Here is a 27,939-nt window from a genome sequence, read left to right on the forward strand (position 1 = left end):
TGGGGCATTTCAGATCAACACACTTTATTAAACACCAACAGCGGGCCAGGCTCTGCACTAAGAACACAGAGATGAGTAACACACTGTCCCTGTCCCCTGAGGACTTACAGTCTAGTAGGAAAAACCAGGCAACTTTTGGCTAATTACTGTACTGTTGGATTAAGGTGAAACGTTGAGGGGGAGTTGGTATCCTAGACCACCTAACCCAGCCTGGGGCTTCAGACAGTGCCTGAACTGAGAGCTAGTTGTATGTTTTTTTAAAAAAAAAAAAAAGAGAGAGAGAAAAAGAAATAAAGAAAATAAAAGGTATCCCAGACCAGGAGCAGCAGGTTGAAGGCACAGAGGCAAGAAATAGCAAGCATGGTGTACACCGAGTACCAAGAGGTCCAGGTGAGGAGTAGGGGTGGGAGGCAATGAGCAGGATGTGAAAGCGCTGCACAAACCCTACATGGGGAGAGGGGTCTCCCAGAAGAAGCTGGCCCTGCCTGCTACAGCGTTACCCACGAGAGAATCCTTGCTGCGTGCTGGCCGGGAGCTCAACCTAGGGGAAGGCCTTGTTGACTCTGTTTGAACATGGAAACCCTTGGTCCAACATGATTTTCCGTGGTCCACTGAGGAGGTTTAAGCCATAATGGGGTAGGTGCTCAGAGAGGGTTCCAGCCCAGTGAACCCTTTGCCTCCCAGCCCTGAGGAGGGCCACAGAGCCAGTATTCCCTACCCCCGCCCACAGAAATGTATAGCAGTCTCTGACTGCTGCTTTCACACACCATCAGAGCTGCTGTTCTGTAGGTGGTGCTTGGGGAAGGTGGGAAGGAAAGCAGGCTGTTTCTTGACCTCAAATAGGATATACTCCAAAGAAGGGATGGCCTGGTGCAGAGGCCCAGCCCCAATTCAGAGAGTCATGTTTGTGTGTGTGTGGGTGGGTGGGTGGGTGGGTGTGTGGGTGTGGAGGGGGCTGGGAGGAAACAGGATGTGTTACCTGGCTTCAGCCTCCAAGGAGACAGATGGAGGCCTGGGGCTCCCTGCCTTGAGTGCCTCACTAGGCGTAAGGCAGAAGGTAGCGGGTGAGCAGGTAGAGGAGGCTGGCAATGGCAGCGAGCCCTGTGAGGACCCCCAGCCTTAGAGGCAGGTACTCCAGGGAGCGTTCCAACTCAGCATGCAAGAGGATGACCTGGCGTTTGGTGACGCTCCACTCGCCCGAGTTGTCTAGGACATGGCGGGCCATGCGGGCCTTGTCTGTCAGGGGCAGCTGGGCATTGATGCGGGCCTCTGCGTCCTTGCGGTTCAGGCTGTTCCGCCGCATCAGCCGCGCCAGCTGTGTGTCCCGGTCACTAAGGACAGGGCAAAAGAGCACTGTAGGTCCTGCCTCCCTCTCACCCCAAGTTACAGGGGTAGGCAGCCCTCCCAGGCCCAGCCTGGAGCAGACAGTATGGGGACGGGATCTTCCCTCCAGCCCTACCCTGCTCTGGGCTACTCAGGGTCCCACAGCCAGGGAGGGAGGCCTGGAAGCTCACTGGCTGCCGCCCACCCCACTCCACTCACTGCGAGGACTCCAGAGCTCTATGGGCTACCAAAACCCCTTAATACAAACAAGGAGGGGAACTCTGGCCACAGGTTGTTTTGTTTTTGTTTTTGTTTTTGTTTTGCCATCTGGGGTCTCTTTGCTTTGCTACTAGACCTGAGATTCCCCAGTCATAAAGTGGGAAGATTTCATCACCTGGAACCGGCTCCATCCTGGATCCCTGGATGGGTGACCTTTACTGAAAGGCCTATGCCTGTGAGCTAGACGCTTCCTGCAGTTCCCCTGGGGGTCTGGGCCTGCAGTATCAAAAATATCTCCTTGGGCCATCAAAGACCCCTCTCCTTGCTGCTACACCTCTCCCCTGAACATTTAGAGTAAAAGGACTGTGTTGAGATGGTATCTGGCGTGCTTAATGCCACTGATCATGTGGGACAGACAAGCCCAAGGTGCTTCAAAGAGGATCAAGGACATGAGAATTGGTCCCCTTTAGTTGTGGAACAGGATTCAGCACTGCAGATTAGGTTGGACAATACCAAGTCTCCCAACTCCAAGAGAAATTTAAAGAATACCTCCTTTGGCCGGGCGCGGTGGCTCAAGCCTGTAATCTCAGCACTTTGGGAGGCCGAGACGGGTGGATCACAAGGTCAGGAGATCGAGACTATCCTGGCTAACATGGTGAAACCCCGTCTCTACTAAAAAATACAAAAAACTAGTCGGGCAAGGTGGCGGGCGCCTGTAGTCCCAGCTACTCAGGAGGCTAAGGCAGGAGAATGGCGTGAACCTGGGAGGCGGAGCTTGCAGTGAGCTGAGATCCGGCCACTGCACTCCAGCCTGGGCGACAGAGCGAGACTCCGTCTCAAGAAAAAAAAAAAAAAAAATAGAATACCTCCTTCACCCACCCTGAGGTCACCATCTGGGTCCTTCCTCAGGAAACTCCCTCTCTTGCCTTGGGCTACAGTCAGTCCTCCGAGTGGGGTTATCTCTAACACCCCTCTAGCTCTAAGAGCTACTTCAGCCCCTCAACGAGGACACGAGCAGAAAGGGTTGCAGCAGCTGTTTTCTACCATTTGGGGTCTTTCTGCCGTGTCACTAGGCCTGAGTTTTCCCAGTTATAAAATGGAAGGGTTTGATCACTACAGTTTGGTTCCTTCTTTTTTTTTTTTTTTTTTTTTGAGACAGAATCTCACTGTGTTGCCCAGGCTGGAGTGTAGTGGCATGATCTTGGCTCACTGCAACCTCTACCCTCTGGGTTCAAATGATTCTCCTGCCTCAGCCTCCTGAATAGCAGGGATTACCGGCATGTGCCACCACGCCCAGCTAATTTTTGTATTTTGTTTTTTTGTTTTTGAGATGGAGTCTAGCTTGCCCAGGCTGGAGTGCAGTGGCACAATCTCTGCTCACTGTAGCCTCTGCCTTCTGGGTTCAAGAGATCTTCCTGCCTCAGCCTCCCAAGTAGCTGGGATTACATGTGTGCAACACCATGCCTGGCTAATTTTTGCATTTTTAGTAGAGATAGGGTTTCACCATGTTGGCCATCCTGACCTCAGGTGATCCACCTGCATCAGCCTCCCTAAGTGCTGGGATTACAGGCGTGAGCCACTGCGCGTGGTCTTTTTGTTTGTTTGTTTTTTTAATAAATATAGAGACGACGTCTTGCTGTGTTGCCTACACTGGTCTCAAACTCCTGGGCTCAAGCGATCCTCCCACCTCGGCAGTTTGGTCCCTTCTTAGGGATTCTGGGAAGCAGACCAAGTGAGGCCAGAAACAAGTGCAGCCACTCGCCATGAAAATGAACTATACAAGCTATAGATTTCCTCTGTTATGGGTTCAGTGTACTGTTGCCATCGTGGGGCCAATACCTGCCTGGCTGAGAACAACTAAATCCAGCCTTCATCAGGGAGACCACATATCTGTGGGTGGGAGAATCTGGTGTGAGAATGGAGATGGCCTGGGGCTCCCAGTAGGTGTACATCCTCCTGAAGGTGTGGCCCAGACCACAGAGCCTCCTGGATGTGGGGCAGCACCTCCAACAGCCCTTCCTGGGGTTCAGAAATGGTCCCATCCTAGTTAGTCTAAGGCTTGGTACAATTTGTGGTAATAGGATTTTTACCCACTTATTTCACAATCGACAAATTTTTCAAAAACATGAAATTGGCTGGGCACAGTGGCTCATGCCTATAATCCCAGCATTTTGGGAGGCCAAGGAGGAGGATCACTGAACCCAGGAGCTTGAGACCAGCCTGGGCCACACAGCAAGACCCAATCTCTACAAAAAATAAAAAACTAGTCAAGTGTGATGATGCATGCTTGCAATTCCAGCTACTCAAGAGGCTGAGGTGGGAGGACTTCTTGAGCCCAGGAGGTTGAGGCTGTAGTAAGCTGTGGTCGTACCACAGCACTCCAGCCTGAGTGACAGAGTAACACTCTGTCTTTAAAAAAAAGAAAACAGCATGAAATAATGTTTTGGTACAATCACACTTTGGGAGATGTCCTAAGTAACTTCAAATGCATCAGGGGTAGTCTTTCAGTTGAAGAAATCCACAAGGGAGTCCTTATTTTTGTAAAGCCTAGATCACTTTGGTGGAAAGCATCACCACCTCTCTGGCATCTCTCGAGTTATACACCCATACCCACTGAAAGCAGGGCATGAGTGACACCCAGGACTCTGGCAAAGGCTCCTCTGGCTGGTGAGTGGGGCTGAAGGTTTCCTGGAGAGCACACATGATCAACAAAGCCCCACTCACCCACCAAAACCCATGGCCACCTCTGCTCTAGGCAAAAAGACCAACCTCAAAGAAAAGCACAGGAAGGGCCGGGCACAGTGGCTCACGCCTGTAATCCCAGCACTTTGGGAGGCTGAGGCAGGAGGATCACGAGGACAGGAGTTCAAGACCAGCCTGACTAACATGGTGAAACCCCGTCTCTACTGAAAATACAAAACTTAGCTGGGCATGGTGGCGTGTGCCTGTAATCCCAGCTACTCAGGAGGCTGAGGCAGGAGAATCACTTCAACCTGGGAGGCAGAGATTGCAGTGAGCTGAGATCACGCCACTGCACTCCAGCCTGGGTGACAGAGTGAGACTCCATCTCAAAAAAAAAAGCAGGCTGGGCACGGTGGCTCAAGCCTGTAATCCCAGCACTTTGGGAGGCCGAGATGGGCGGATCACAAGGTCAGGAGATCGAGACCATCCTGGCTAACATGGTGAAACCCCGTCTCTACTAAAAAATGCAAAAAACTAGTCGGGCGAGGTGGCGGCCGCCTGTAGTCCCAGCTACTCGGGAGGCTGAGGCAGGAGAATGGCGTAAAAAACCTGGGAGGCGGAGCTTGCAGTGAGCTGAGATCCGGCCACTGCAGTCCAGCCCGGGCGAAAAGGGGAAGCCCCGGCCCAAAAAAAAAAAAAAAAAAAAAAGCAAAGCACAGGAAGGACAAACAGCCAGAGGTGGGCGCAGGGTCATCGGGCGACTGCACATGCAGGTGTCGGCCCCTGCTCTGTCTGTCTTCTCATCTACACTCTAAGATCCTTTTTCTTTTATTTTTTTGAGACAGAGTCTCGCTCTGTCGTCTAGACTGGAGTGCAGTGGTGCAATCTCAGCTCACTGCAAGTTCCGCCTCCCAGGTTCACGTCATTCTCCTGCCTCATCCTCCCGAATAGCTGGGACTACAGGCACCCGCCACCATGCTCAGCTAATTTTTTTTTGCATTTTTAGTAGAGACGGGGTTTCACTGTGTTAGCCAGGATGGTCATGATCTCCTGACCTCATGATCCGCCCACCTTGGCCTTCCAAAGTGCTGGGATTATAGGCGTGAGCCACCGCGCTCGGCCTTTGTTTCTTTCTTTTTTTTTTTTGAGACAGGGTTTCATTCTTGTTGCCCAGGCTGGAGTGCAATGGTGCGATCTTGGCTCACTGCAACCTCCATCACCTGGGTTCAAGCGATTCTCCTACCTCAGCCTCCCAAGTAGCTGGGATTACAGGCACGCACCACTGTGCCTGGCTAATTTTTGTATTTTTGGTAGAGACAGGGTTTCTCCATGTTGGTCAGGCTGGTCTTGAGCTCCTGACCTCAGGTGATCCACCCGCCTTGGCCTCCCAAAGTGCTGGGATTACAGGTGTGAGCCACTGCACCCGGCCTTTTTTTTGAGATGGAGTTTTGCTCACTCTTGTGGCACAGGCTGGAGTACAATGGTGCAATCTCTGCTCACTGCAACCTCCGCCTCCTGGGTTCAAGTGATTCTCTGGCCTCAGCCTCCCAAGCAGCTGGGATTACAGGTGCCTGCCACAACGTCTGGCTAGTTTTTGTATTTTTAGTAGAGACGGGGTTTCACCATGTTGGCCAGGCTGGTCTCGAACTCCTGACCTCAGGTGATTCACCCATGTCGGCCTCCCAAAGTGGTAGGATTACAGGCGTGAGCCACTGCACCCGGCCTCTAAGATCTTTAAAAAAAAAAAAAATGTTTTTATCCCTAGGTACAAAACTCCAATGGTGCTACTAAGGCGAAGCGAATTCCAGGTCTTTGTGGGGTCTGCCTGACCTTAGTTGACAGCCTCACAAACAGGGAATGAAGAACCCAAAGAGGCTGCGGGTTTACTCATGTGAGGCAGCACGGCCCAGTGGGGGAGCTGAGAGGATGCCTGCGTCCCTGCATTGGGCTCAAGGGATTCAGACTGGGCTTTCAATGAGAGCCATGGGGACCCAGGGGGAAAGGCAAGGGAATTCTCAAGGCACTGAGTACTCCAGGCTACGCCTCCAGTGTGCTGGCAGCCTCCTGTGCCTTAGCCTTTGAGAGTCAACCTATGCCCAAAATACCGGCAGAGCCAAGTGCCCACCTGTGTGTCTCCTGTCCTTGTGGGTGGCATCCAGGAAGTTTCTGGGTGGCAGTGATACCCTGTGGACTCATCCCCTCTCTCACCCCACTGGGACTCATTTTTCCCCCACAGGTTGATCCTCCTCTGTTTGGCAAACCTGGATTCTGGTTGGCTCCGTGTCCTGGGGAATTCTGAGAACAAAGCTCCTTCCTTAGCTGGGCTGTGACAGTCCCTTCCACGAAACCTTCTGCTCGCAACAAGTGTTGCCAAAGGGTAACCCTGGACACATTCCGTAACTGCCCCCTCTCTAATTTTATCTTCAGTAACTCAGGAATATCAACACCTGTCCTGACCACCTCCCACTGACAGGCAAACTGTGCAAAGTAATAAAAGTGCTACAGGAGGAAGAAGGAGCCACTGAGTAACAGTGGCCCAGGGCGAGGCCAGGCATCTGGGCTGAAGTGCCTGCAATGGCCAGCAGGGGGAGCGCTCCCCAAACACTAGAGAATCCCGGGGGCCGTCCTTTCCCATACCTGCCCCCAGGATTATCTGCATGAGGCACAAAGGTTGGTTTCTACAGACCCTGGGCACTGCTGCCCAAACCCCCATGCTTCCTGGCCGTCCCATGGGGAAAGGGCAAAGTGCAAAATGATGTGGGCTGTTTCCCAGATACCCCAGTGGTCACTCACCAGTATACTACCACGGTGTGCTTCATGTACTTGAGCAACTTCTTGGTCTCAAACAGCAGGGGGATATCCAGAATCACGTAGCGGTATCCTGGGGAGAGGTTGGAAAACCCCCAAGTTCAATTCTGCAAGCACACGCTGGGGACTGATGATATGCTGGGCCCTACCGTCCAAGGGGCCTTCCAAGGACACACATACCCTGCACACTAGCCGGTTCCAATGCCGTGCAGAGCAGAAGGCTGCAGAAAATCATTTCTGGATGGCTGATCAGGGAAGACCTTGTAGAAGGGCTGTCATTTATGCTGGCCTTGAAAAGTGGGGGGCAGGTCTTTTGATACTTGAAAATGAGAAGGTGAAGATGAGGATTCCACGAATGAGGACCAGCATAGCACAAGGAGAGGGAGACTCAACTATGCGGGCTGAAGCAGAGGCCTCAGGCCGTGTGAGGCAAGGAGGTGATCAGGGAAGGCACTAAGGGTTTAGTTCACCTTGATCTTAAATCTCAAGTTGTTATTTCTCAGAAAAAACAAACAAACAAACAAAACACCCAAAAGATAGGTTCTCCCCAAAGAGCCTGTTGCAGGCCCAGCTCTGCTAACAAGAGCCAAGGTGGGCTGTCTCTACCAACTCTCCATGAGAGGCTCACATGGGGGCAGCACCAGCAGAAAGAAGCCGCTTCTTCCATCAGAGGCAGACCTACAGCCAGGGTAAGGCCTGGATCTGGAGGCAGAGGGGGCAGTTATGACTAATACTGTATAACACTCCCACAGGGTCAAAGGCACTGGCTGGACCTCCTACTACAAGCCAAGGCCAGTCAAGGGAGGCCCCCTCACCCACTGTGAGTGAGCACATCCCTAGGCTGCTGTGGGCCACACGCTTCTCGTTCTTTTTAGGTCAGTGACCCCTGTGCATGGGTACAAAGCTGGGAGGGCTCCGGGATAGCAAGGAGGGTAACGGACAGGGAAATGCTTCTCTGCCCAGAGACCCCTGGTCTGGCTGGGGCGGGAGACTGCACCCCTGGAGCATCCCACTCCAAACACTTCCAAGCACAGAACCAGACACACATCACACCAATTCCAGGGGTGTCATGGGCAACTGGCACTCAAAGTGATGCAAGGACAATAGGGGTAGGAGGTGGCAATCTCAGCTGCTTGGTTTCCTGTTCCCCAGGACCTGCTGCTCAGTAAGTCCAAGAGAAGCCCACCGTTGAACAAGGGGGTTAAAACCATGGGCTCTGATGATACACCTTGGTTGGTAGTCCCCCGCTTCCCCACCATGTGACCTTGGGCCCCCTTCTGTATAAACCTCATCTGTGTAAATGAGTAAAAAGAATACCTACTTCACAGGATGATAGTAAAGATGAAATGAGCCTTGAATACATGTGAACCACGCAGCACCCTTCACCAGTTCCTCGCTAGGTGCCCCAAAATGATAGTTACTGCTGCAGGGGGAGGCCAGCAGTGCGGTGTGGCCCCCTAACTTGGAGCAGAAGCCAAGACCAGATCCTCTCTGGGCCTCTTATCTCCCTTTCCTGCTCAGCTCCCATCACTTCCTCTCCCCTCGCTGTCCTTTCTCCGGCCCCTCTGGGGAGTACATGGTCAGCTCTTTGGTTCACCAGCAAAGGGCTATTCAGCTGTCACATCCCTCCTGCTTGATAAGCTCTGCAAACCATCCTGACTCTATTAAGACATCCGTCTGCCTACACAGAGAAGTCCCCAACAGCTGGTGATCTTATCTGACGTTTGATTATACCAACTTTGACAGTTGTATTTGTTATACTCATCAGGGAAAAACTGGGACTGCGGAAGCCACAGCTGTCGTCCCCATTTTTCACCTTATCGAGCTGAAAAGGGCTCTCTGGCTTTTATTTAAGTGGTGGTGGTTGGGGAGGTGGGAGGCTGGGTGGATGACACAGTGAAAGAGCTTTGGAGCGGGTGACATTATCCGATGTTTAATTTCATAAGGGGAGAGCCAGTGCCGCCTGGAAGCCCTGCAGATGCACCGGTAACTGGCCTGGGAGAGAATGCAGAAAGGGCAGGAATGAAAGGCAGACGACTTTGCTCTGGGTGGGGGACAGGAAGGATACTGGTGCAGCATAGGAGGCAGCATAAAGAGTCCAGAGGGAGGACTCTTCTTGAGGGAGGCAGGGAGGAGCCTGTGGCGCAGTGCTAAGAAGGAGCATACACGTTGGTTCAGCAGGCAAGATGTGGGAGCCAGCTCCAGCCCGGCCGGGAGGGGGTTGGGGTCAGCATCATAGATGTCTGTTGAGTCATCCCTCTTTTGGAGGCAGGTATTGGCCAGAGGGCGATGAGGGTGGGGGAGGTTGCCCACTCAAGGCATGACAGAATAAGGGGCTTGGCCATGGTCACAGTGTAAAAAGCTCCCCCAGCCAGGCACAGTGGCTCAAGCTTGTAATCCCAGAACTTTGGGAGGGCAAGGCAGGCAGATCATGAGGTCAGGAGTTTGAGACCAGCCTGGCCAATATAGTGACCCCATCTCTACTGAAATACAAAAATTAACCAGGTGTGGTGGCATGTGCCTGTAGTCCCAGCCACTCGGAAGGCTGGGGGCAGAAGAATCGCTTGAACCTGGGAAAGGAGGTTGCAGTGAGCCGAGATCGCACCACTGCACTCCAGCCTGGGTGACAGAGCGAGACTCCATCTCAAAAAAAAAAAAAAAAAAACCCCCCCCATACTCTTGTGGAAGTAAAGTCTCAGTGTAATGACAGAGTGGGGAGACAAGCAGCCAAGCCTTCAACTCGGAGGACCAGGTTGGAGGCCACGTATGCCAAAGGCTGGCAGGCAAATCTCCAGCAGCCCTAGGCCAGCCTTTTGCCAGTTTCCAAGCCACCACCCTCTATTCTCCCTCCCACTTCTCCTGGTGATGGACCCCATCCTGGAAAGTAAGCGTCAGGCCAGCCCTGTGCAATGCTGTCCTGAAGAACACGGCTTAGGCCAGGTGCTGTGGCTCATGCCTGTAATCCCAGCACTTTGGGAGGACAAGGTGGGAGGATTGCTTGAGGCCAGGAGTTTGAGACCACTCTGGCCAGCATAGTGAGACTCCATCTCTAAAAATAAAATAAAATAAAATAAAAAAGAACAGGGCTTGAACCATGGCATATAGCTTGGAAGAAGGTTCTTGCCAACTGGCCCCAGGCCCCTCCTTTTCAAATACTCCCCTCTTTTCCATCTGGGCACTGCCTGGCTATCCCCACACCTACACCTAACTCTATATGGAGCCAAGCTGCAGAGGATAGTCCCCACTTAGCGCCCTTTCCCCACCCGCCCTGGCCATCTTGGTCCCTCCCCAATTTCCAGTCTACAAACTTGCTTTCCTAGATGGCTCAGCCAGACCCAAACCTGCCCCTGACTGCAGTTTACATGTGTGATAACTGACAGTCACTGACCTGGAACCTCAGTCTTCCTAACATGCTCACGTTGGAATTTTTCTTTTTCTTTCTTTTTTTTTTTTTTTTTGAGATGGAGTCTTGCTCTGTTGCCCAGACAGTCTGAGTACAGGGTGCATCTCGGTTCACTGCAACCTCCGCCTCTCAGGTTAAAGCAATTCTCCTGCCTCAACCTCTCAAGTAGCTGGGATTACAGGTGCACACCACCATGCCCAGCCAATTTTTGTATTTTTAGTAGAGACAGGGTTTCACCACGTTGGCCAGGCTGGTCTTGAACTCCTGACTGCAAGTGATCTGCCTACCTCGGCCTCCCAAAGTGCTGGGATTACAGGCACGAGCCATTGTACCCAGCCTCATGTTAGATTATTATCCCCGCTGCACAGATGGAAAAATGAGCTGAGGGCTATATCACTCAATGAGGTCACACAGCTAGAAACTGTCAGGGTTGGGATTTGAACTCAGATCTATGGCTCCATTATTCACCAGCTCTTATTACTCCCATCCCTACTAGAAAAACCAACTTACTTCCTGGGCTCATGGCTCGAAAGCCTCATGTGTCTCTTCTCTTTAAACTGTCAGCCTCCTTAAGAGCTGAGGGCATGTGCTTCTTTCCTCTGGGGCTGGTACGGGGCTCTGCATGGAGGGGGTGCCAGTAAGCAGTATGAACTCATCAGCTGGGATAACCAGCTCCCCTACCCTGGCCAAACTTTCTGCAGAGGAGAAGGGCCCTGGCCCTGGAAGGAGAGGGTGTTGCCCCCAACCCTGCCCCAGGCCCCGGCACTCACCCCGGAGGAAGTACTTGAAGGTCTCCTTCATCATCTCCTTGCGGATCTCAGGGTGGGTGATGGCGTTGAGCAGCTGCCGCCGGTCAGGTTGGTTAAAGATCAGATCCCCCAGGACCTTGCGATTTATGTCGCCGTTCTCCAGCAAGACCTCAGTGCCGAAGGCCTCTACGATGCGCCGATGGGCAGGGTATCCTGGCTGCACAACTGTTGCAGGAGGAAAAAGCTGGGTCACTCCCTGGAGCCTCAGGGCCAGCCAGAGGACCTCAGTGATCAGGGGCAAAATGATAGGGGAACTCGGGTGCTTCTTTCACAAAATGAGGGGAGAGAAAGCAGTGAACGAAGAGCAGAGTGTACACGATCCCTTGCGCTGGTGATGGGGCAGAGCTGGGGGGGTTTCTAAAAAGAGAAAAGTAAATAGAAGAGCAGGGAAGGCAAGCATGGGGCAGAGACAGAAGTCAGACCAGGGTCGACAAGAGCCTTCCCCTCCTCTGAGACTTATAAAAAGGGAGATGTGGCAGTAGGCCGGAAGCACAGGGAGCTGCTGTGCATGGACCTCCAACCTGCCCCTCCAACTCACCATGCCGGGCCATGACGTCCACGTCAATCACTGCACAGCCCAGCTGCTGGAACACCTGGATCACTGAGCTCTTGCCTGAGGCAATGCCCCCTGTCAGGCCCACCAGGAACATCTTCCCAGGAAAGATAGCTGTCCGCGAGACTTCGGAGCCAGGAGCCACAGAATCACTGGAGAGCAGGGCAAGCGTGGCCGATGGGGGCGGTCCACCAGAGGAGTGCCAGAAGAACCTGCCTGGGAGAGGCCAGTGGGCCTGATCAGTTTGGGCCAAAATAATTGGGAGGAGGCAAAGGAAGTAAAGGGAGACAGCTTGGCTAGGTAGGGACATGCCCTGAGCGTGGGGTGCTCTGGAGCCATCTGGAGAGGAGAAACTCTCCAGGAAAGGCCTCCAGTATTCTTTTAAAAACACTCACAAAGAAGGCAAATCCCAGCACTTTGGGAGGCCGACGTGGGTGGATCACCTGAGGTCAGGAGTTTGAGGCCAGCCTGGCCAACATGGTGAAACCCCATCTCTACTAAAAATACAAAAATTTACCAAAAAAATTAGCGGCCTGGAGCAGCGGCTCAAGCCTGTAATCCCAGCACTTTGGGAGGCCGAGACTGGTGGATCATGAGGTCCGGAGATCAAGACCATCCTAGCTAACATGGTGAAACCCCGTCTCTACTAAAAAATACAAAAAACTGGCCGGGCGAGGTGGCGGGTGACTGTAGTCCCAGCTACTCGGGAGGCTGAGGCAGGAGAATGGCGTGAACCCAGGAGGTGGAGCTTGCAGTGAGCTGAGATTGAGCCACTGCACTCCAGCCTGGGCGACTGAGCGAGACTCCGCCTCAAAAAAACCAAAAAATACAAAAATACAAAAATTAGCTGGGTGTGGTGGCGTGCACCTAGAATTCCAGTTATGCAGAAGGCTGAGGCAAGAGGATCACTTGAACCTCGGAGGTGGAGGTTGCAGTAAGCTGAGATCCTGCCACTGCACTCCAGCCCGGGTGACAGAACCAGATTCCTTCTCAAAGAAAAAAAAAGGCAAACGAACAGTATAAATTCAGCAATCAAAATGCTGAACAGGCAGGGCAAGTTCGGATGCTGTTAGGCAGCATGCTTTCTGGACAAGGCAGGAACTTGTTGGAAGTCAACTTCCTAGAGGAAGGAGACACCTGTCTCTCTCTGCGATGGACCCATGACACTCTTCAGATACCCACAGGTCCCCCGACCTTTACTTTCTAGTCTAGGAGACTGAGGCTCAAAGGGAAGAAATGGCCTGCCTGCAGCCATCCACAGAAGTTGCAGGAGAGACCACAAATAGAGTCCAGGTGCTTGGGCCCTCTTTTGCTCCAAAGCCTCCTCCCCACAGAAGGTCCCATGGATCACTTCCCCTTCAATGCCAGCACAAGGACTGCCTGGGTGGCTGGTCTAGATGGAGATGCACAATCCTCTTCTTCAACCAAGAAGTGGCCTAGATGGGGAACTGAGCTGCAAGCAGTGGCTCGGCAGCCACTGAGACTGAGGTTTAGAAAAGTACCAATCTTGCCAAGAAGGAATGTGAGGGAAAGACCAGGAGGCTGGGCGATGCCAGGGGTGTGACTTTGAGCTGGCGTCGTGGTTCGCGGCTCCCTCAAACCAAGAACCAGCAGCACAGCACAAAGGTTGGGGCATGGCTTCTTCACACCCAGCTCCTCCACTCACACGTGCCGCAACTCTGGGCAAGCCGCTTGCCTCCCTGAACCTCAGTTTTCTCATCCATAAAATGAGGTTTTATGGATCATAAGACTGCCTTGGCTGGGCGCGGTGGCTCACGCCTGTAATCCCAGCACTTCAGGAGGCTGAGGCAGGCAGATCACGAGATCAGAAGATGGAGACCATCCTGGCTAACATGGTGAAACCCCGTCTCTACTAAAAATACAAAAAGTTAACCGGGCGTGGTGGCACGCGCCTGTAGTCCCAGCTGCTCGGGAGGCTGACACAGGAGAATCGCTTGAACCCAGGAGGTGGAGGTTGCAGTAAGCCGAGATCACGCCATTGCACTCCAGCCTGGGCAACAGAGCAAGACTCCGTCTCAAAAAAAAAAAAAGAAAGAAAAAAAGCCAGGCACAGGGGCTCAAGCCTGTAATCCCAACACTTTGGAAGGCCGAGATGGGCGATCGCTTGAGCTCAGGAGTTTGAGACCAGCCTGGGTAACGTGGTGAAACCTCATCTCTACTAAACATAGAAAAATTAGCTGGGTGTGGTGGCAGGTGCCTGTAATCCCAGCTACTCGAGAGGCTGAGGCAGGAGAACTGCTTGAACTCAAGAGGCAGAGGTTGCAGTAAGTGGAGATCTCGCCCTTGCACTCAAGCCTGGGTGACAGAGCGAGACTTCGTCAAAAAAAAAAAAAAAAAAAGGCTCGGAGTGGTAGCTCAAGTCTGTAATCCCAGCACTTTGGGAGGCCACAGCGGGCAGATTACCTGAGGTCAGGAGTTTGAGACCAGCCTGGCCAACATGGTGAAACCCCATCTCTACTAAAAACACAAAAATTAGCTGACTGTGGTGGCATGCACCTGTAATCCCAGCTACTTGGGAGGCTGAGGCAGGAGAATCACTTGAACCTGGGAGGCGGAGGTTGCAGTGAGCTGATATCACTCCCCTGTGCTCCAGCCTGGGTGACAGAGACTCCATCTCAAAAAAAATAAAGACTGCCTCATAGGGCTGTTGTGCAGACTGAATGAGAAAATGCATATGCAGGCTGGGCACGGTGGCTCATGCCTGTAATCCCAGCACTTTGGGAGGCCACAGTGGGTGGATCATCTGAGGTCAGGAGTTCAAGACCAGCCTGGCCAAGATGGTGAAACCCCATCTCTACTAAAAATACAAAAATTAGCTGGGCGTGGTAGCGGGCGCCTGTAATCCCAGCTACTTAAGAGCCTGAGGCATGAGAATCGCTTGAACCTGGGAGGTGGAGGTTGCAGTGAGCCGAGATCACGCCCCTGCACTCCAGCCTGGGTGACAGAGCGAGACTCTGTCTCAGAGGAAAAAAAAAGAAAAAGAAAATGCATCTGCAGTCCATGGAATGTTGCTTGACAAATGCTAAATGTTCCAAAAATGGAAGTGAGGATAGTGATACAGGGTGAAAAGTAGGAGTTACAGTTCCATTGCAGGCATAGAAAGAAAAAAAAAAAAAGACTCTCATGAAATCATGTTCCCTATTCCTCCAACCTCAGACTATCACACTGTAGACTTTTAAAAAGTCATGGTGCATTTTCTGGAGTAAATGAGGTTACCATGTCGTGGACTTTGTTCCCAGGCTGGAAGCAATTAAATCAAAGGCCAGGTCTCTCCCACCCTTCCTTCAGCCTCAAATCACTTCTCCAGGACTGTGAAATCTGTCATAGGACTTTTTTTGCTGCTGTTAAGCAGCAGATTTACTGTCCTAATTACACTTTGCTTGAGCTTACACTGAAATGAGTTTGCCTCCCGTGAGGACGCACCAAATGACAGGGGAGGCAGCTGCTTGGATGTGGCTGAGTTGGTGCCTGGCTTGGGGCAGCAGGGGGACCAACCTAGAAATTGAAATCTGCCACTGCTCATTTTCACCCCAGAAAACCAGAGGTGGAGAGAGGAAACTATCCATCACGGAGTCATCATCCAAAGGGACAGACCTAGCTACATTATTCAACTATTTAACAATCATTTCTAGGCCATGGACGGTGCTCACGCCTGTAATCCCAGTGCTTTGGGAGGCTGAGGCAGGAGGATTGCTTGAGACCAGGAGTTCGAGGCCAGCCTGGGCAACATAGCAAGGCTCTCTCTCTCTCTATTAAAAACAATAATTTCTCCTCAATCTCTCTGAGGCTGGTGATCTCCCTCCAGGTCACAAAAAGGACAGAGTTCAGTTGTAAAAACAAACAAACAAAACAAACAAACAAAATGTCAGCCACTCAGCTGAAGTTTTCAAATAGAAAATCTAGAAAGAACTTTTTTTTTTTTTGAGATGGAGTTTCACTCTTGTTGTTGCCCACATCGGAGTGCAATGGTGCATCTCAGCTCGCTGCAACCTCCGCCTCTCGGGTACAAGCGATTCTCCTGCCTCAGACTCCCAAGTAGTTGGGATTACAGGCAGCCGCCACCATGCCCAGTTAGTTTTTCTATTTTTAGTAGAGATGGGGTTTCACCATGTTGGCCATGGCTGGTCTCGAACTCCTGACCTCAGGTGATCCACCCACCTCAGCCTCCCAAAGTACTGGGATTACAGCCGTGAACCACCATGTCCAGCCTCAAGAGCCTTTTTTTTAGACGGAGTCTTGCTCTGTCGCCCAGGTTGGAACACAGTGGCGCAATCTCAGTTCATTGCAAGCTCCGCCTCCCGGGTTCACGCCATTCTCCTGCCTCAACCTCCTGACTAGCTAGGACTACAGGCACCGCCACCATGCTCGGCAATTTTTTTTGTATTTTTAGTAGAGACAGGGTTTCACCAGGTTAGCCAGGATGGTCTCGATCTCCTGACCTCGTGATCCGCCCGCCTCGGCCTCCCAAAGTGCTGGGATTACAGGCGTGAGCCACCGTGCCTGGCCGGCAAGAGTTTTTTTAATCCCCACCCTACTGTTGTCCCTAAAGTAATGACAGTCTGTTTCTCTCCACCAAAGCCCAGTCTGGAGGAATGGGAATGGGACTTCAGACTAGGCCAGGACTAGTGAACAGGCAAGGGCCAGGTTTCCACAGGGCCCTGATGTCTCGTCTCTGCAAGCAAGCGACAGTTACTAGGTCATCCAACCTTGCCAGGTTCAGTTGAAGGAGCTGGAAGACCAGCCATCCCCCTGTACACAGATGCCCAGGTCCTCCTGATACCTATTAAATCAGAATCTCTGGGGATGGAGCTGCCTGGGCAGTTCTTTTTTTTTTTTTTTCTTTTCTTGAGACAAGAGTCTCTCTCTGGTCCCCAGGTTGGCGGTACAATCTGGGCTCACTGCAACCTCTGCCTCTTGGGTTCGAGAGATTGTCCTGCCTCAGCCTCCCGAGTAGCTAGGATTACAGGCATGTGCCGCTATGCCTGGCTGGCTTTTTTGTATTTTTAATAGAGACGAGGTTTCACCATGTTGGCCTGGCTGGCTCGAACTCCTGACCTCAGGTGCTCCGTCTGCCCAGGCAGTTCTGATGTGTAACAGGGCTCAGGATAAATTCTAACTCTTCTTTTACAGCAGTGGAGACTGAGGACCAGAGAAGGGAGGGAACTTCCCACCAACAGCTATTAGCAAAGGCTAGATGGAATTCAGGGCTCCTAACTCCTAGTCTAGACGCCTGCCTTTAAAGTACTCAAGGAATGAAAAATTAATTTACCTTCAGACTAATTAGACAAAGTAAGGAAGATGAATCTGTTTGTAGGCAAATCAATTCAGAGCCAAAGATAAATAATTTCTTGATTATCATACTGTTTTCTTCCTGCAGAATGGGGGGTGAGGGGATGTGTGGACAATGGCCAGAGCACAGATGTAAATTCCAGCCTCCTGGGTTACCTAATGAGTATCTTCCCTTCTCAGTGCCTGACCGAGCATCTGTGGAAACAGACCAACAGCTGTTTGGCCTCTGTCAGGAAGGCCAAGGGGATGAAGGAGCACATGCCCGGGGAGGCTCCGGGTCCCCAGCTTTAAGGGCCTCGACAAGTGACAGCTGTTCCTGTCCAACGAGCCCCTCTGTAGCTCATTCCTTCATTAACCATCCACTGAGCTCCTCTGTGCTCTGCAGGAACGGTGCCAGGGACCTCTTGGATAACCAGAGGAAAATACAAGTCTTGCCCCTTGGGAAAACTGGAGAGCTAGACAGTACCAGATGAAAACATCTAAGAACAGAGCGCTGACAGGTGAGCAGGAATGGTCACATGGTGCTGGCCCCGGGCCTGCTGTATGAGTGCCTTCCCACTCACTTGGCTGCGCACAGATCTGCGGGGATCTGCCAGGGAGGAAGCTGCAGCCCACGATCCTCCCAAAGCTCAGCAAGGAGGACATGGAGGCTTAGGTATCCAGCGCCCTCCAAGTCCCACCTAGACCTGCCGGCAGCTCCCTGTCAAGCCCACATGAACAAATGACCACCTTTGATCACCTGTGTTCATGACCCTCTTCCTGCTCTGGTCAAGTCATCATTCTCCAGAATCCGATTTGGCTTCCTACATTCCATTGCCACTTACACAGAGGCAGTACATTCCTCACAGCAAGTGCTAAACCTGGCTATAATCTGAATTTAATGTGAAACTTAAAAAGATACAGACACCCAGGTTCCATCTACCCGAGCCCACTGAATCTGAATCAGTTAGGCCTAGAACCTGGGCTAAAATGAAAGGCTGTGAACTGGAAGTGGAAAGTCCTGGGTCCTCGTCTCTGAATTCTGTGATAAAACTACCCGTGTGACTGCAGGAAGTCTTCTCTCCAGCCTGGCCCAGGGTGGTAAGGACTCCATACAAGAAACAGGTGAGCCCTGGGTGCCTTCCCTCCTCTGAGCCTCAGTCCCCACACTTGTGAGTGAGAGGGGCTGGACTTTCAGTGCCAAGAACGGCGCGGCTCCCCGGGGAGGCTGGGAGTCACACTGGTGATTTCTTCCTCCCCTTCAGTGGTTCAGAGCTCTCCTGGGAGCGGTCAATAAATGCTCCCCTGGGGCCAGGCACGGTGGCCTGTAATCTCAGCACTTTGGGAGGCCAAGGTGGGTGGATCACTTGAGACCAGGAGTTCGAGACCAGCCTGGCCAACATGGCGAAACGCTGTCTCTACTAAAAATACAAAAATTAGCTAGGTGTGGTGGCACATGCCTGTAATCCCAGCTATTAGGGAGGCTGAAGCAGGAGAATTGCTTGAACCTGGGAAGCGGAGGTTGCAGTGAGCCAAGATCATGCCACTCTGGACTCCAACCTGGGCAACAGAGTGAGACTCCATCTCAAAAAAAAAAGAAGGCTGGGTGTGGCGGCTCACGCCTGTAATCCCAGCACTTTGGGAGGCCGAGGTGGGTGGATCACCTGAGGTCGGGAGTTCGAGACCAGCCTGACCAACATGGTGAAACTCCATCTCTACTAAAAATACAAAATCAGCCAGGCATGGTAGTGCATGCCTGTAGTCCCAGCTATTCAGGAGGCTGAGGCAGGGGAATCGCTTGAACCCAGGAGGCGGAGGTTGCGGTCAGCTGAGATTGTGCCACTGCACTCCAGCCTGGGCAACAAGAGCGAAACTCCATCTCAAAAAAAAAAAAAAAAGCTCCCCTGGCAAACCAAGGGATGACATTACTGTTGGCGGCTGGGAATCTTCCTCCTCAACACCAAAAGCTGTTCACAGAGCTGGCTTGGCTGGAAGAGGAAGGACAACACCAAGCCACAGTAACAGAGAAGGAGCCAATGCCCTGTGCAGGAGAAATGGAAGCTGGATTCTGGAACCAATCCCAGGTATGGGATTCATCAGCCAAGGAGGAGCCAGAAGGAAAAGCAGGCCTCGGATCCCAGGGAAGCCACACCCTATCCTTTCTTTTCCTCATTCTCCATGTCAGTGAAAGGCAGCAGGGTGCAAAGAAAAGGGCAAGGAGTTTGGGTTAGAGCTGGTGCCTGCGCCCCAAATCTGCAGTGAAGCTCTAAGGCCTGTGAAATGACGATCAGATTCTATTGTGCTCCATAAATGGTGGGCTCTTCTGCATCAGGTGTCTCCAGATTGCCTCTCAGTTTTTACTTCTTGGGCCCAGTAGCCCCGAGAAGAGTAAGTACATTCAGAGAATGGTCTTAGAATCTCCCCTGGCAGTGTTTCTCTTAGGGAAAAATTAATGGGCTAAATAAAGCCCTACTGCTCTGGGAGGTCTGGCCAAGTTCTAATCCCACCAGGCCCACTCTATTAGCCTAAGCCACCAGCACCTGTGCCTAGACCACTCCAGTAGCCTCATGACCTGGTCCCTGCCTGGCTTCTCCCCAAGGTAGCCAGGGTCATGGTTTAAAGGAGTCATCTGATCATGTCACTCCCATCTAAAACCTTCACTGCCTTCTCACGCCTCCTCCTGGCCCTTTACAGGGGTCTCCAGGCCCTGTATGACTCCCTCATTCACTCCCTGTCCATGCCTGGTGCCTGTCACACTGATCTTCCTTCTGTCGCTGAACATGCGGGCTCTTTTTGGACCCCAAAGCCTCTATGGCGGTGTTCCCTCTGCCAGACTCACCTCAGGGCTAACTCCTCTTCAGTCACCCTGTACTGACTGTGTCAACCAATCAGACACCAGGCACGGGAAGGAGTGGGGGAGGTGGGAGAGAGTGGGGGGAACGGGTAAAACAATAAACTCACAGTACCAGTAAATGTGGTGGTGGTAAGTGGGTAAGGGTATCAAGAGCAGTGGTGGGCCGTGCATGGTGGCTCACGCCTGCAATCACAGCACTTTGGGAGGCCAAGGTGGGAGGATCACTTGAGCCCAGGAGTTAGAGGCCAGCTTGGGCAACAAAGCAAGATCTTGTCTCTTAAAAAAAAGAAAAAAAATTAGCTGGGCATGATGGCATGTGTCTGTAGTCCCAGCTACTCGAGAGGCTGAAGTGGGAGAACTGCTTGAGCCCAGGAGTTGGAGGTTGCAGTAAGCCATGACTGTAACATTACACTCCAGCCTGGGTGCAGAACAAGACCCTGACTTCAAAAAAAAAAAAAAAAAAAGAGCGACAGGCACATCATTGTCTGAGCCAGGACCTGAAGCAGCATGGGAGCAAGTCACATGCCCTTGGAGCAGCCTCATCCAATCCCCCAACCCAAAGGAGAGATGGCCCCTGCCATCTCTCAGCATTCCATTTACGTTCCCTCCTTTGGACTCGTCATGCTTTGGGCTTTTATTTCTGTTCATGTGACTTTGTTTTTCTCTTCTTTGAGACAGGGTCTTGCTCTGTCACCTTCTTCCTTTGGGAGAGCTCAGGAGTTATGTTGGAGGCAAATTCTGTTGCTTCTCATCTCCCATTCAACAGTCCCACTCCTGCGTGTGTCAGGCCAGGACCTGGCTCCCTTCGTTTGCAGCCCCTGCCCTCCTCCCCTTGCCGCCTCTCAAGATTTCACACTGGGTCCGCCTGACCAGCCAGAGAGAACTGCTTTCCTAAGGGGGTGTATCTGTTTTGCACCAATGATCAATATAATCATTCATGAAAACGAGTCATTCCCTGCCTTGGGACCCAATTATTTCTCGAGGAACCCGTAGTTGCAAAAATAAATTGTTTGCCAGTTAACTATTAAGTGCTATTTTTATATACGGCTTCCCTACTCCTAATCTTTCATTATTGGTGAGAGGTTGTTGTTTAAACTTTCAGGTCCAAGTTCTCTTCATGGGCTAGGCCCATTAAGCCACCACCTCCTCCAGGCTGCCAGTTACCTGGAGAGAGCCACAAAGAAAGGAGCTGGCATCTGCCTCCTCCTTGCTCCCTTTGCCAACACCAAGGGCAGGGAGGGGACAGGTCTCTCTTCTCTACTTGAGCACTCTCCAGGCACAAACCAGCACTCCAGCTTTCATGAATGGGCAGGGAGGCTGTTTGGACTGGACTACTTTATTGCCATTTATGCGAAAAAAGGATCACAGCGACTGCACATTCTCAGAGGGTTCAGAATCAAAGGGACCTTAGTTGGGATTAGCTCTGTCCCTTAACTAGCTGTATGGCTGTAGGCAATTTATTTCCGCATTCTGAGCTTCTCTTTCCTTGAGTATAAAATAGGATTTGCGCTTGAACCTGGGAGGCAGAGGTTGCAGTGAGCTGAGATTGTGCCACTGCACTCCAGCCTGGGTGACAGAGTGAGACTCTGTCTCAAAAAAAAAAAGAAAAAAAGATTTGTAATGACTACTCATGGGGTCGTGTCAGGATTAAATGAGGTGACATAGGTCACACTTCCCCAACTCACTGTGTGACATGTCACAGTCACTGCAGTCTACTCCATTTGTAGTGTGATGGGTTACTTATAGGTGTATGTGCACTGTTTGAACCCTGCAGGCTGGACAGTAATTCAAGGCCACGGTGCCCAGCCGAGAAGCAGGTGTCCCTGAGAACGCAAACATCCTAGGACATAGCTGGGCACATACCAAGGAAAACAGTCTCATCACACACACAGGAGGCAAAGAGCTAGAACATTAGCTAAAGGCAGCCTAGAGATGGGAGGCGGCACAGGATGCACAGAGCTGTCCTGCTGCCACCGAGGAGTGCCGTGCATTTAAGTCCTAATACGCTCACCTACTCGCCACGCTGGACTTGTTCGAATCATTCTTTGGTCTCTCGGCTCCCTCCCGATTTGGGGGAATGTTTTTCTATACTATTCTGGGTTTTTCTCATAACACTATTTCCCTAAAGAGCACCTCCCTCCTTTCACTTGTATAGGCCAAAAGCTTTGGAGTACTCTTGGCCTCTCTCATACCCTTCATCCAACCCGCAGTGCCCAGCCAGCGCTACTTCCCACCGGCACAGCCCACCCAGAAGCCCTCTGGTGCATGAGCGCCACCATCTCGCTGCTGAATCCCTGCAGCAGCCTCTGAGCCATTTCCTGCTGCACCTTTGCTCCCCAGTAGTCTGTTCCTAACAAAGCAGCTAGTGTGACCCTTTGAAATGCAAGTCGCATCATGTCAGGCCTCTGCTCACAGCCCTCTAACAGTTCCCATCTCAGTGGGTACAAGCCAAGTCCATGGAGAGTCCTACAGGAGCCTCAAGAAAGACGCAGCTGTTGGCCAGGCGCGGTGACTCAAGCCTGTAATCCCAGCACTTTGGGAGGTCGAGACAGGCGGATCACGAGGTCAGAAGATCGAGACCATCCTGGCTAACACGGTGAAACCCCGTCTCTACTAAAAAATACAAAAACACTAGCCGGGCGAGGTGGCGGGCGCCTGTAGTCCCAGCTACTCGGGAGGCTGAGGCAGGAGAATTGCTTGAACCCAGGAGGTGGAGGTTGCAGTGAGCCGAGGTCGTGCCATTGCATTCCAGCCTGTGCGACAGAGCAAGATTCTGTCTCAAAAAAAAAAAAAGAAGAAAAAGAAGCTCCATGTCTGCCCACAGTAGTGCCAGGTGGCCTACACACAGGAGAATGGGAACACCTAGGGGAAGCATGAAGATTTTCCAAGGGGCACAAAGGCAGAGTTTCAGGGTCATAAATTTCCAACTCAATTCCCACTGGCTTTCCTACCCAGCTCCTCCTTCACACTCACCCACCTCCCATGTTTCAGAGAAAGGCATAACCACCTACCCATGCTGAATCATACTGAGGTGCATGGTCCCACAGGGTGAAAATCCCCTAGGCACCAGAAAGGGCAATTCAAAAGGTCAGTATTCATGCTAAGAAAGTGACTGCCTACAGTGACTGAGGAACAAACCCTTGCATGAGTCAGGTGGTTTCTAAACCTTGGTCTTCAAGAAAGTTAAAGGAGGACCTAAAAGAACTGGGGACTGACAGATTATTAATAATACAATGTGATTTTTCAGCCCATAATTCAGAAGGTGTTCAAAGAACTGAGTGATATTGCTGAAACAAAACGCCTTCAACTCCTGTGTATTTAATTTACATGAAGAAACTTTTTCAATGGTTACAGCCAAAGAAAAAAAAAGCACTCTGCTCACTCTAGTAAATATACAAATAAACATGGATAGACACATGAGTTTAAAAAAACTCCACCCAGCTTATTTTTTTTGAGACAGAGTCTCACTCCATTGTCTAGGCTGGAATGCAGTGGTGTGATCACAGCTCAGTGAAGTTTCAACCCTCCTGGGCTCAGGTGATTCTCCCACTTCAGCCTCCCAAGTAGCTGGGACTACAGGCATGCACCAACATGCCTGGCTAATTTTTAAAAATTTTTTGTAGAGATGAGGTTTTGCTGTGTTGCCCTGGCTATTCTCTCTCCTTTTTTTTCTTTTTTTTTTGAGACGGAGTCTCACCCTGTCGCCCAGGCTGGAATGCAGTGGCACGATCTCAGCTCACTGCAACCTCTGCCTCCCGGGTTCAAATGATTCTCCTGCCTCAGCCTCCCCAGTAGCTGGGATTACAGGCACACGCTACCACACCCGCCTAACTTTTGTATCTTTAGTAGAGACGGGGCTTCACCATGTTGGTCAGGCCGGTCTTGAACTCCTAACCTTGTGATCCACCCATCCTGGCCTCCTAAAGTGCTGGGATTACAGGTGTGAGCCACAGCGCCTGGCCCCTGGCTAGTCTCAAACACCTGAGCTCAGGCGATCTGCCTGCCTTGGCCTCCCAAAGTGTTGAGATTACAAGCATGAGCCACCATGCCCGGCCCACTCAGCTTATTAAGAGAAATATTCAAATAAAACTTTGTTTATGTTGTTTTTATCAATTGTGTATTTTATAATTGTGACAACTCAATCAAAAAGAAACATTTAATCCTCATAACACAATTTTTAAAAAGTTTTAATTTTTTATGTATTTTTGTTGCAGAGAAATAGGATGATAAACCAAAGGCTTTCAGGCATAAAATGTATTATTACATGGTCAGGCACAGTGTCTCATGCATATAATCTCAGCACTTTGGGAAGTCAAGGCAGGAGGATCACCTGAGCCCAGGAGTTCAAGACCAGCCTGGGCAACATAGTGAGACTCTGTCTCTACAAAAAAAAAAAGAAAAAAAAAATTAGCTGGAATCCCAGCACTCTGGGAGGCTGATGTGGGCAGATCACTTGAGGCCAGGAGTTTGAAACCAGCTTGCCTGGCCAATATGGCGAAAGCCCATATCTACTAAAAATGCAAAAATTAGGCCAGACGTGGTGGCTCACGCCTGTAATCCCAGCACTTTGGCAGGCTAAGGCGGGCGGATCACGAGGTCAGGAGTTTGAGACCTGCCTGGTCAATATGGTGAAACCCCATCTCTACTAAAAATACAAAAATTAGCCGGGCATGGTGGTGCACGCCTGTAGTCCCAGCTACTCGGGAGGCTGAGGCAGAAGAATCGCTTGAACCTAGGAGGCGGAGGTTGTAGTGAGCCGAGATCGTGCCACTGCACTCCAGCCTGGGTGACAGAGCAAGACTCTGTCTCAAAGAAAAACAAAACAAAAATTAGCTAGGCGTGGTGGTGTGCACCTGTAATCCCAGCTACTCAGGAGGCTGAGGCTTGAGAAGCATTTGAACCTGGGAGGTAGAGGCTGCAGTGAGCCAAGACTGCACCACTGCACTCCAGCCTAGTGACACAGTGAGACAGACTCTGTCTCAGAAAGAAAGAAAGAACCATAAAAATAGCCAACCAGCAGCCCTCAGGGGTGTTCTGCCTATGGTGTAACCATTCTTTATTCCATTACTTATCTAATAATCTTGCTTTCACTTGAAAAAAAAAAAAATTGGCCGAGCATGATGGCGACAACCTGCAGTCCCAGCTACTGGGGAAGCTAAGGTGGGAGTATTGCTTGAGCCCGAGGTCAAGACTGCAGTGAGCTGTGATCCCGCCACTGCACTCCAGCCTAGGTGACAGACGGAGACCCTGTCTCAAAAAAAACCAAACACTATTACATTAGAAAAAACTTCTGTGAGGAAACAAAGTGGAAATACGAGTTCAAGAAGGAAAAAGGGCCAAGCATGGTGGCTCACACCTCTAATCCCAGCACTTTTGGAGGCTGAGATGGGATGATCACTTGAGACCAGGAGTCAGCCTGGGCAACATAGCAAGACCTCGTCTCTACTAAAAATAAAAAGAACAATCAGCCATATGTGGTGACAAACACCTGTAGTCTTAGCTACTTTGGCAGCTGAGGTGGGAGGATTGAGCTCAGCAGGTCAAGGTTGCAGTAGCTGGTGACTGCCACTGCACTCCAGCTTGAGCAACACAGCAAGATCCCATCTCAGAAAAAAAAAAAAAGGAAAAAAGAATTTCGATGGTTAAATAAAAAGTGATTCTTTTTTTTTTTCAAAAGACAAGGGGAAATCAAATCAAATGGTACATAGACTTCCCTGCAAGTTTAAATGAGGATTTTAACAGCTTTATTTTAAAATATCAACATTCACAATTAACCAGAAATTTTATCCTCTGTAACCTTCAAAATAAAAATTTGAAAGTTTCAATCTAAAGCTGTCAATCTAAAACTGTGCCAGCAGGTAATTTTCTTTCTCTTTTCCGTTTTTTGTTTGTTTTTGAAACAGAGTCTTGCTCTTGTCACCCAGGCTGGAGTGCAGTGGCATGATCTTGGCTCACTGCAACTTCTGCTTCCTGAGTTCAATAATTCTCCTGCCTTGACCTCCTGAGTAGCTGGGATTGCAGGCACCTGCCAACACGCCCAGCTAATTTTTTTGTATTTTTAGTGGAGACGGAGTTTCACCATGTTGGCCAGGCTGGTCTCAAACTTCTGACCTCAGGTGATCTGCCTGTCTCAGCCTCCCAAAGGCCTGGGATTACCAGGCATGAGCCACCGCGCTCGGCCTCCCAGCAGGTAATTTTCTTTTCTTTTTTTTTCTTTTGAGACAGAGTCTCGCTCTGTTGCCCAGGTTGGAGTGCAGTGGCACGATCTCGGCTCACTACAACCTCCGCCTCCCGGGTTCAAGTGATTCTTCTGCCTCAGCCTCCCGAGTAGCTGGGACTACAGGCGTGGACCACCACGTCCGGCTAATTTTTTTGTATTTTCATTTAGATGGAGTTTTAGTTAGAACTCCTAACCTCAGGTGATCCACCCTCCTCAGTCTCCCAAAGCGCTGGGATTACAGGCATAAGCCACCGTGCCCGGCCCATCGGGTAATTTTCAAAACAAAGCTAAGCTCCTGGCTTGTGTGCCTTCAGCTATGAGCCCTCTTCTTTTCTCCTTAAGGTACAGGCACCAAGAGAGGCTCGGAGATCCTTTAAAGGTTATTTACCAGCGGGACAGATTCAGACCTTGGTGAAGACAGACAGAAGAGGATTTGGTGGGAATTTAGGGCCCTGCTGAGACAAAAACCACCCGAACCCGCCTGTCCACTTTCTATCCATCCACCAGATCTCTAGCATTTCACCCCTTTCCACAGGCCTATGCCAGCACTGCGCCACACCAATTCAACCTTGATTTATTTAGGTAAAATGAGTACTCTCCCTCCCGCAAAAACAAACACGTTTTAGACATAAAACGTATTCAAAGGCTTCCATTTCTTCACTTTTAGAATTAAGAGTTAATGTCAAAGTTCACTCGGGTAGTTTGAATCATTTCCCCACAACTCGGAGAGAGTGAAAAATCTTTGAAAACTCTGTAAGCAAACACCTGAGATGCCAACACCTCCTTTGTGGAGCTGGGGAAGGAAGAGACGGGTGGCCCGACGGCCTCCCTTACTAGTGGGTGGGCGGGAGATCCACGCCGCCCCAGTCCCCGGGGTCTTCACTAAAACCTTAACTGTCCGGCCTCCCGGGGGAGAGGGAAGCGGAGGAGAGAGGTCTGAAAATTGGAGATGATCACTCAGCTCAACAGCAAAGCACTTTAATACCCACCCTCTGAGACAGATACTGTAGCTTTATTCCCATTTTTTAGATGATCAAACTTGGGGTCGGAAAGATACCCCAAGGTTACACAACTGAAGTGGTAGAAGCTAGATTCAAGAATCAATCGGCCCGCAAAGCTCTAAAGGGCAGTGTCTTTGGTCTGATCCTGAGTTTGAATCCACAATCTCCAGCCCTTTCTAGCTGTAAACCTTCCTGCGCGTCCTCAGCCCTAAAAAAGGAAATAACACCTTGCTTGGCAGGGCTGCTGTCAAGACAATGGGCCATGGATATAAAAGCGCTTGCCTGCCTTAGTGCTGGCCGCACACGATGCGCTCGATACATCCTAACTCAGGCTTTCAAAAGAGGAGCCTACGCCCCACTACGGAGCGAAATTGGGGTGCCCGGGGCGTTCGCAGCCCCGCGTAGAAGCCTCGGCCAGGGCCCGCCCCCTCCCCGGGGCCCGGCTGGCTCCCACCGTCCCGCGCGGCGCGCTACGTACCCAGCGCCTCCGACCCGGCCCAGGCCTCCGCCTCTAGCCCAATCTCCGCGGCGCTTACAGGCCAGCTCAGCGGGCGAGGCGGGACCTCGGGGGCGCGGACCGGACGTCCGGCCAGCAGGCGCAGCCGGGAGAGGTTGGGCGCGCAGGCGTGCGGGCGGGGCCGGGCGAGGTACGTTGGGAGGGGACGGGAGAGGTTGGGCGGGCGGAGCCGGGAGAGGTTGGGCGGGCGGAGCCGGGAGAGGTTGGGCGGGCGGGCGGGCGGGCGGGCGGACGCGGGAGGGGCGGGCGGGGAGAGCTTGG

The 27,939-nt window shown here is 51.4% G+C and overlaps 1 protein-coding gene across 2 annotated transcripts; it reads right to left on the reverse strand.

Moving 5' to 3' along the window:
* On the reverse strand, positions 1-27,767 carry DCAKD (dephospho-CoA kinase domain containing). 2 transcript variants are annotated; one of them, XM_023191467.1, is made up of 5 exons: positions 27,640-27,767; positions 11,783-12,013; positions 11,206-11,409; positions 7,018-7,105; positions 1-1,331 (listed from the first exon to the last, which is right to left on the reverse strand). In XM_023191467.1, exons 2-5 carry the CDS (start codon positions 11,892-11,894, stop codon positions 1,040-1,042), a joined length of 696 nt encoding a protein of 231 aa, XP_023047235.1. In that variant the 5' UTR covers positions 11,895-12,013; positions 27,640-27,767; the 3' UTR covers positions 1-1,039. The 2 variants fall into 2 exon arrangements, with proteins under 2 accessions (XP_023047235.1, XP_023047236.1); XM_023191468.1 differs by having other exon boundaries at positions 11,783-12,009; positions 27,640-27,766.
* Positions 27,768-27,939: the final 172 nt, after the last annotated feature.

This window comes from Piliocolobus tephrosceles, chromosome 16 (assembly GCF_002776525.5).
Source record: "Piliocolobus tephrosceles isolate RC106 chromosome 16, ASM277652v3, whole genome shotgun sequence".
Classification (NCBI taxonomy): Eukaryota; Metazoa; Chordata; class Mammalia; order Primates; family Cercopithecidae; genus Piliocolobus; species Piliocolobus tephrosceles.

Excerpts from the sequence above, each read along its gene's own strand:
- DCAKD (XM_023191467.1), bottom strand. The coding sequence starts at position 11,894 with ATGTTCCTGGTGGGCCTGACAGGGGGCATTGCCTCAGGCAAGAGCTCA. Across the intron at positions 7,106-11,205 it reads CTTCAAGTACTTCCTCCGGG|GATACCGCTACGTGATTCTG; the intron begins GTGAGTGCCGGG and ends ACCTCTCCCCAG. Across the intron at positions 1,332-7,017 it reads CACACCGTGGTAGTATACTG|TGACCGGGACACACAGCTGG; the intron begins GTGAGTGACCAC and ends CCCTGTCCTTAG.